This window comes from Cricetulus griseus, chromosome 7, assembly GCF_003668045.3.
Source record: "Cricetulus griseus strain 17A/GY chromosome 7, alternate assembly CriGri-PICRH-1.0, whole genome shotgun sequence".
NCBI classification, from domain to species: domain Eukaryota; kingdom Metazoa; phylum Chordata; class Mammalia; order Rodentia; family Cricetidae; genus Cricetulus; species Cricetulus griseus.
The window spans coordinates 128,638,644-128,647,543 of record NC_048600.1 but is presented as its reverse complement, the minus strand read 5'-3'; the positions used below and the strand labels follow the sequence as shown (position 1 = coordinate 128,647,543).

The window sequence follows — 8,900 nt, the reverse complement described above, 5'->3', positions numbered from 1 at the left end:
TAGTGAAAATAAAAATAAAACCATTATCCACTGCCCTCAGAAAATCTATAGTTGGTTCACAGTGGGCCCAGAAAGATGTCAGGCCCTGCCTGCCTGCCTCCTCATCAGAGCACACTGCATGTTCCCCTAGCTCACCCCGCCCCAGCCCTGTGCCCCCCCCCCATACTCGGAGCACAAGGCCACCGAGCAGAGGTTGGTCCTGGAGTAGTGTGAGCTGAGCTGCATGTGTGTCAGGAGTTGCATCTCTCCTCCCTCGGGTTCCAGGGTCTCTCTCAAGCTACAGGACTTGTGTGGCATGCACCACCTGCAGGCCCTCAGCCATGACTTTGAACACATTTCACCTGGCAGCTTTGATTGCTACCCATGACAGGGACCTGGTGTTGGAGGGACCATGAGGCCCAGTAGCTGCTCTGGACAGCAGAGTATGTGCAGAGGGTCTCCTGAACTTTGGCAGTTAGAGCTTCAGGTCTGGTGGTCTTCAAACTTGAGCCTAGTGAAGTTAGTCTGTGTACGCTGACAAGTAGAAGGTGGCAAGGCTAGCAGAGACTAGGCCCTGCACCCCACTTGGGTGTGGGGAACAGGGTAAAAGGGTTTATTATCTAAGGCAGATACTTCCTCAGTGCAAGGGAGGCAGGCACGCTCCTCCCTCCTATCCCTGGTACTTTTGGGGACCATCGCAGACATTATAGAACCCGGAGCAGGAGTCACACAGCCTGGGAGGTTGGGCTCAGGGACCTGGATAGACTCTAGGCCTCTTCAGCAGCCTCTCCACACTGCAGAATGTAGGTGGGTGCTAGCTGTTCCCATGGGCCAAAGTCAGAGCTCTCACTAGCTCGCCTGAAGTCTAGATGTCTTCATCTGTTCACCCTTCCCACACATAAACAAGGCACTGCAAGTTCATACTTTATTTCCAATAAGTTTGTTGATTTTTGCATTTTTTGTAAAAAAAGGAGAAAGTTTTCACTTAATTCATTGAAAGCCCTTTCGTGCTGAGCCCAAGGGAGGGGCCTGGGCTGGGGCAGGTTGTTTTTGTAGCCCTCTAGGGCCCGCCCACTGGACACCCAATGCCGGAGCAGGGCTGCCTCCCTCTGCCCACTCTGCTTTCCATCCCACTGCATCTCTGTACATAACCATTTTTAAAATTGAAGCTAAACACAATGTACATTGGACAGGCACGCACACACATGCACACAGGCGTCTGCCCAGAATGGCAGTACGGCAGCTGCACTCGAGAGCACCAAGGAATGCATCAACTCCTCCCCGCTGGCGGGACAGGCGGGCGGGACAGACAGGCGGGCCTGGAGCCTCCTTGGTCCTCAGACTGCACTCCTCCCAACAATCACCCGCTAGCTGCCAGAGGGAGGGAGGCAGGGACAGGTGAGGGCAGGGCAGCGCCAACCTGACAGGTGACTGTGGGCCAAAGAGGCTGTCCTGGAGATCCCAGGAGAAATGATCAGGGAGAAGCCCAGGCTTCAAGATCCTGAGGGACAGACAGAACTAGGTCTTGATCCTTGAGGAGCTTCAAGGGCCCAGGGGTGGGAGTGGGCTAGCCTGCAGCTTTGGCCTGTCAGCTCTGTGGCTGTCCCCCGGGTAAAATACATATTTGGTAAACCCAGGAGCTAGGCTGGTTTAAGAGTCTCAAGGCCTCCCTGAAGCCCTCACAGCTGGCAACTGGGGACCTGAGTCCACACTGCAACACAGACCCCAGCCTGGAATGCAGGGTGAACGGGGCCTGCCCTTTCAGCCTCCCAGCCTTCCCTGCTCTGGCCCCACGAAGAAGTTAAAAATAGTTCTTACATAAAAAAAGAGACAAAAACATATTCACTGCCAAAAGGCCAGTGGGAAAAGAGGGACTTTGTATTTGAGCAGGGAGGCTGGGGATGGACAGGAGAGGACTGCAAAATAGTCTTTTCTTTAAAAAGTGCTTGGTAAGTCTGTTTAAAGTGTGTGTCTATATCTACGTCCAGATATACACACAGACACTGTGCACACGCTGGCACCACACACACCCGCACACAGAAATGTATACATGTACATAATCATATACATATACATACATACATACGTACATACATACATACATACATATATATACTTTAAAAAGTCCTAGGTGAAAAGGTCCAGGCCCAGCGGGGCCAGGTCTGCAGGGTCACGACTGGAGGGCATGGGCCCGGCTAGGCTGGCAGACGGGGCACTCGCTGCCCTCAGCACAGAGCTCACACAGCACAGCATGTTGGCACGGCAGCACTGACCGGCTCTGCTCCTGACACTTAAGGCATTTCACCGACTGCATGTGGAACACGGCCTGCGGGGAGTATGACATTAAGTAATGGAGTGGTGGCTGCTGCCTGCTTAGCCTTGAGCTGAGCAAGCAGCTCCCAACTCTCACTTTAGCATCCCTGGGAGGAAGAGCTGAGGCCCAAAGCTCAGCACTCAACTCCAGGTCGGACGGAGGGGCAGCTGGGTGCCAGGCAGCTCCCTCCCATCATTCAGGGCTTTGTTGGCACAGAGGCTAATGCCTCTTGTCATATGTGACCTTACCCCAGGCACTCAAGAAAGACCAATGAGGCTCAGAGGACACGCCGAGGGGACTGATTGCTGAAGGGCTCTTAAGGAAAAAAACCTGTGACTTCTATTGGGCAAGCCACCCCAGGGACCAGCAGGTACCGGTGGCCTGGTCTCTCTAGAATACCTACTGGAGTATGGAGAACCAGAGGAGGCAAGGTACATGGCTAAGCTTAGGTTTCTAGTACACAAGCGGACGCTGCCCCCGCTACTACTGCTTTCTTGTTCTTCACGAGGGCATTCCCTCCTCATCCTCATCAGATTAACACCATCGTCAGCCTAGCACTGGGCTCTCAGGGAAGTCCAAGCACTGAGATGGAGGACTGTGTCCCACCCCAGCCTCCTTGCCTCTAGGGCTGACCTTGTCCACTTGTTCCAGGTGGACCCGCAGCTGCTTCTGGAGGGAGTACAGGGTGGAGAGGGAGAGTGCCTCCAGCTCAGGGCCAGCTGGCAGGGCTTCTGGGCCCGTGTGCAGCCGCTCCAGCTCCTCCTGCAGCTTCTTCACCCGCAGCTCCAGGGCATCTCGCTGCTCCCGGGCCAGCTCACACTCTGCTCCGGCGGCACTGGCTCGCTCACCGGCCTCCTCTGCTTCCTTCTTCCAGGCATCACAAGCCTGTGGGCCCAATATGCAGTGCCTCATCACGATGGCCCCCTGCCCGTCCCCCACCCTCCCCTCCCCCTCCCAGAGAGCATCTCCAGGAGCCAGTGTGGGCCACTCTGGCTATGGGGCCTGCTAGGAAACTGGGCCTGCTGTCTGGGGAGGGTGCACAGAGAAGGCTGCTGCTGCTGCTGCCTGCAGAGAAGGCGTCAGGGCCTCAGCAGACCCTCCCTTTGTACGCAGGGAAGGGGCCAGGCCCAGCATGGCAGGGGCACGAGGTAGGACTCACATCCTAGCCTGTACCGCTATGGGCAGCTGGACAGATGGCCTAGCTCAGAATCTAGAAGCAGAAACAGGCAGGAGGTCCTGGGGCCACTCTAAAAACAATTCCCATACAGAGTCCCAGGCCTGTGGTGCCAGTCACTGTAACATCCAACTGGCAAGGCCAGGCCTCCCATACGGGGGAGGGCAAGCACATTTTTGTTCTGTTCTTTAGGCCCCTGCTTCCCCCACCCGAATGCCTGCTGTGTAGGATGGGCTTGGGCTTGCTGCCGCCAGGCGCTGGGTACTGCAGGTGGGCGTGGGGCCCAGTACCTGCTTGGCCTGCTTCCAGGACTCCTCCCACTGCTTGATGGTGCCGTTAGCTTCATCTAGCTCTTGCCGAAGCCGGGCCAGCTCAGCAGCCCCTGGCCCTGATAGGAAGGCAGGGGAAGTGCCTGGGGAGAAGCTTCCAGAGGCAAAATGCTCCCAGATGCTGCTGTTCATCCCGTTCAGACCTGCCCCAGGGAGGGGAGGAATGTCAGCTGTGGAGGGCTTAGGCCCAGGCCCTGGCCAGCCCATCGTGGGCCACCGGGGCTGGCTCAACACTGGGTGAGCGTGTGAGAAGACAGTGTGAAGTATCTATCATTGGCCGAGTCAGGTATAAACTTGGGTGTTATCTGCCACTCCAGGGATCTCAGCATCCTCATCTCTAAAACGGTCTCAGGGTGCTAAGGACTGTGTGGGAGAGTAATCTGTGGATGCATCTTAATTGTTGAGCTACTGCACAGCTCCTTTTGCATCCCAGTGAGAGGTGGAGAAGGGTTCTGACAAGATCACAGAGGCCAAAAGCCACCAGCCAACACCTTGATGGAAGGGCTGGGGGGGGGGGCAGGGAAGCTTGGGCCCTCTCCTTGCTTTGCAGGCAGGACAAAGAACGTGTTAGAACCACTAATGGAGCAGGAGAGCCTGAGCACCTGACTCCAGAAGCCTGCTGTCAGCTAGGCTGCCCACACCTCACACACACTCTTCCACTGCTCTCTGGTTCCCAGGGCAGAACCTGTCTCCATGGAGCTCCCTATCTACCCCTGGCTTCCTTCTACCCGAAACACGATTCCCCTTTTCCACTAACTGAACCAGATTTCAAACACCCCCCTCCCCTCCTTGAGCAAGACCAGCAATTTGGGGAAAAGAAAGAAAAGAAGACACTGGACTGGGTGAGGTGGTGCACACTTCATGCAGATTCTGAGTTTGAGGCTAGCCAGGGCTACATAGTAAGACTTTGTGTTTTTATTTTTGTTTGTTGGTTTCTTTTTTCCTCCGAGACAAGGGTTTCTCTGTGTAACAGCCCTAGATGTCCTGGAACAAGACCTTTTTTTAAAAAGAGAGAGTGCGAGGCATTGGTGGTACACACCGTTATTCCCAGCACTCGGGAGGCAGAGGCAGATGGATGTCTGAGTTTCAGGACAGCCAGGGCTACAGCGAAACCCTGTCTTGAGAAATGGGGAGAGGGAGAGAGCGTTTTTGTCCTGTGACACATTTTCAGTGTGCACCGTGTGAACCTATCTGCCGGGAGCAATCCCCCCCACCCAGTTAGACAAAAACTGGTTTGGCTTGAGGCTCAGCTCCCCTGCATCTCTGCCCTCCCTGTTGTTTTGCTCACTGGTAGTGGAGGTGGCTCTGCAGAGCACCCTGTGTGTTAGATGCCCGTGTCAGCCTGATTGGGTACAAGATCTGTGCATCTCTGCATCAGTGCCACTGCACAGCAATGCAAGAGGGTCACCCGTAAGGGGACTCCTAGAGCCAGGGGGTGGAGCTCAGGTGAGCTATCACCAGAGTGTGGGAGTCGGAGAGACAAAGCATTAACATTTAACTGGGTACAGCCTCAACACAGAAGCCTCCTCCAAACTGATGAGGGACTGCAAAATCCTGGCTGAGGTGAGGGAAGTCCCTAAGCTGACTGGAACTTCAGAGGCTCTTAGTCCCTCCTTTGACTGGAGGTCTGGCATCCAAGAAGCTCTTTGGATAGCTGGGGATGACGGTGAGGGAGTCATTGATGAAAGACAAGGGCCTGTGCTGAATACCGAATCACTAATTACCTCAGAGAACATTCTCCTGTAGCCTCCATTCCAGGAACCAAGGGTGCTTGGCTGTGGTGGCCTAGCCTACAGGTCTCCCCACTCAGACCCCCTCTGTTCTCAGGCTGGGTGGGGCAAAGAGCAGCCTGGGCTAGCTCTGGGTCCCTGATGCCTCTCCCTGCCAGGAAGGGAATGTTTGAGACTGGTGGTCTTTGATGATGTGACCAGCTGCTAGGAGCTCTGGATCAGACCCAGGGTCTGGTACTCGCTAGGTCAGTGCTCACTACGTCACACGCTAGTGTAACCAGGCAAAACTGCACTGAAGACCAGGCTTTCACCTTGGAGACTGAGGCCACCGCCTCTCCGGGTGCCAGCCTGTCCTCGAAGACGCTTTTGCACTTTACCACCTCTGCACCCATTCCACAGCACAGGGAGCTAAGACAGAGGCTTGTCTTCCAACCACTGTGCAATCATGTAGGTATGGGGAGAGACCCTGTCTAGCTTGAAGTTCTAGCTCTAACCTACAGCTGGGTTGATATGCCCCAGCAGAGCAGCCAAAGGAATGTGCTACAAGGCACTAGGTTCTTATCCAGCCCCTTCTTACCTAAAGATCCATGTGACGCTGAGGTCCCCAGAAATGTGTTTTCTGACTGACTCAAGTGGCCCTGGGGTTGTTGCAGGAAATGTGAGGAGAGGCTGACGGGAGGGGATGGAGAAGCAGAGTGGAAGGAGGCTGAGCTGCCTAAGGAGCCAGGAATGTTCACAGGTGCAGAGCTCTGCAACAGATTGCCACCTGCAAGAGACCCAGAGGACAGGCTGGGTGAGGACCAAGCAAGCCATGTGGTTACAGGTGAAACCCAATGCCCCCTCTGGGCCACCCCTGCCCAGTACCGATTGTGACGTTGCTGGGGTGGGTCACCGTGCTATTATCAAAAGTCTTCTCCAAGGCGGCTACTCCAAACTCGTTTAGGTCCAGGTCATCCAAGGCAGACTCTAGGGATAGAGAATGGGGTGTGGACTCCCAAGGACCATGTCCTTGGCTACAGGGTTCCTGCCCTGACCACCTCATTTAGTGCCTTTCTGTATCCCTGCTCAGCACTTCCTCCCACACCAGCCCTGGTGACACCTGCCAAATCCAGCCCAAGTGCTGCTGCTTCCTGAACCCTTCTTTGATACCCCCAGGAGGAATCAAGACCCAACCCAGTCCAGTGTGGTGTGGCAAGCCATCCCTGCATTCAGAAAGCTGAGGCAGGAGGACCAAGAGTTTGAGACCAGCCTGGGCTATGGATAGCAAGATCTCAAGAAGGAAAAAGTGACTGAATTCAAGGCTGCAGCTTCGTCTGACAGAGGTGTGTGGTGTGGTCTCCTTCTGTCCTGGCCATGTGTTTCACCCTGAGTTACTGGGGGCTAACAGCTCTGAGCCCTTTGAGGGTAATGTACAGCAGGTATGTGACAAATGCCAGTGCCTCTTTGCTGAACTGGCCTGGTTAGAAGGTACAGTTTCTCTCCTACAAGGCGGGAGCAGCACATTACCACCTGGTTAGGGTCCCCAGTGCCTGCCATGGGGCCTGGCACAAAGTGGGCAATGTAAGTAATGGTGGATGGGGGCACTGACTTTTTCCTCTTGGTGCTGAGCACCAAACCCAGGGCCTTCCACATGCTAAGCACCCCTGGGACAACTGAGCCACATCCAGTCCTTGGCACTAGCTTCTTACCCCAGCACTCTGAGGACAGATGTGCAGGTGTTCGAGTCCCAGGCATGCCTAGTCCCAGCCCTTCGTATGAACTCATACGAAGGGCTGGTTCAGAAGACACAGAGTGTCTGCCCTGACTCTCCCAAGCCAGCTGTCTACAGTATGGGTGTGCTCATCCGAGTCTCACTTCAGAACACCTTGTGTCTCTGACTCCAGGGCCAGTCCTGGGCTCACAAACAAGCCCTGCCTAGTTACCTATGACCGACTCTACCGTGTCGCTGGTGGGGTAGAAGGGCAGAGCATTTGCATTCATGCCAGGGGCGCTGCTGGTGCCTGCAGGGCTGGGGGGAGTGGCTGCCAAGCTGGAGGTAATACTGGAAGAGATGCTTGAGGTCAGGGGGCTGCCCACAGGGAGGATGCCCAGCACGTCCTGCAACGAGAGTGAGAAGAGGCCATGGGCTGCCAGCCTACAGGAGCTGTGGCAGACAGACACTAGCACAGGCAGGTGTGCTAAAGCAACCAGCACCTACAGGCCTGGGGATGGCTGTCCCAGGTCCACCTTGTTGAGTGGCAGTAAGTAGGTGGACAGTGAAATGTGGGAGCCATTAGCTACTTACCCTTGCAGGCCCCAGCAGAGGGAGGGTGAGCATGGGGCCAGCACTGAGATGTTCCCTAAGCATCGCTGGTAAAAGGTAAAGTCTAGGAGGGGATGTTATCCAGGCCTGACCCTGGACTTGGGGCTGGGCCCACCTTAGTCCTGCCTTAGTTTGTGGAGAAACCGGTACCCTACTCGCTGATATCAGCTGGGGCTCTGGGCCTGTTCTATCCACAGTGATGCCAGGAGCAGAGACGGGAGCCAAGAGGCTGTACCTGTTTGGGTTGAAGCAGAGGCTGCTCTTGACTCCTGGGCTCTAGCGAATGGGATTTTAGTTTAGCCTGAGAGAGAAAAATCAGGGAGCAGGACGTGACTGTGGTACTGGGCAGTTCCAAATCTACACCTGGCCCTGCTAGGTCCACTGAGGCTGCAGATACAGGGGAGGAGCAAGGCCTGACAACACTGTCCCCCGCCATACAACCCCCAGATCTCTTCCCAGCTTGCTTTCTCCACTTATACAGCTTCCCCCTGCCCCCTCCTCTGCCCTCCTACCCTGAACAGGAGGGCGTCTTCCCTCCCAGATGACTAACCCTTGGATAACCCCAGGTTTGTCCCCTGCTATTGGGACTCCTCTGTCCTGGTCCCCCAGGCCCTGTCATCTCATTAGGCATCACAGCCTGGAAAGGAAATGGGGACAACGTTGTACCTAACTGACTGTCTCAATGGCTCTGGGGAAGCCATGCAGCCTTTTGCAGAGTGAACACAGATTTATAAAGGAGATACATGTAAGGGCTCTGTCTGTGCAGCGTCCTCAGCCATGAAGGGGGCGATGTCACCCCTCTCTGCCCAATCCTGAAGATGCTGAAGATGGACGGACGCAATTCTCGCTCTAGTGTCCTACCCACTGGGGAGCCAGGCCTCACCTCTAAGCTGCTCTTACCCCACGTAAAAGGCCAAGTTCAAGTAAAAGGCCTCTGCTGCCCCGCACCCTTTACCTGGCACTTGAGATTCTTCAGGTACTCGGCTCCCACCTGGTCCTCCCTCTCGAAGCCAGGAGCTTTCTTGTAGCTGCCAGGAGCAAGGCTAGACTCCCCGGGAAAGACCAGGCCCTC

General features: G+C 55.4%; 1 protein-coding gene across 2 annotated transcripts in view; it reads right to left on the bottom strand.

The window, feature by feature from the left end:
- Positions 1 to 890: 890 nt before the first annotated feature.
- Positions 891 to 8,900, bottom strand: part of Unk (unk zinc finger) — a gene marked incomplete in the record, with an annotated part of 28,794 nt that continues 20,784 nt past the window's right edge. Inside the window, 8 exon segments of one of the 2 annotated variants that reach the window (XM_027425649.2) lie at positions 891 to 2,305; positions 2,927 to 3,178; positions 3,758 to 3,939; positions 6,104 to 6,292; positions 6,391 to 6,492; positions 7,449 to 7,623; positions 8,064 to 8,129; positions 8,784 to 8,900. In XM_027425649.2, coding sequence (XP_027281450.1) covers positions 2,150 to 2,305; positions 2,927 to 3,178; positions 3,758 to 3,939; positions 6,104 to 6,292; positions 6,391 to 6,492; positions 7,449 to 7,623; positions 8,064 to 8,129; positions 8,784 to 8,900 — 1,239 coding nt within the window. 2 annotated transcript variants of the gene reach the window in all.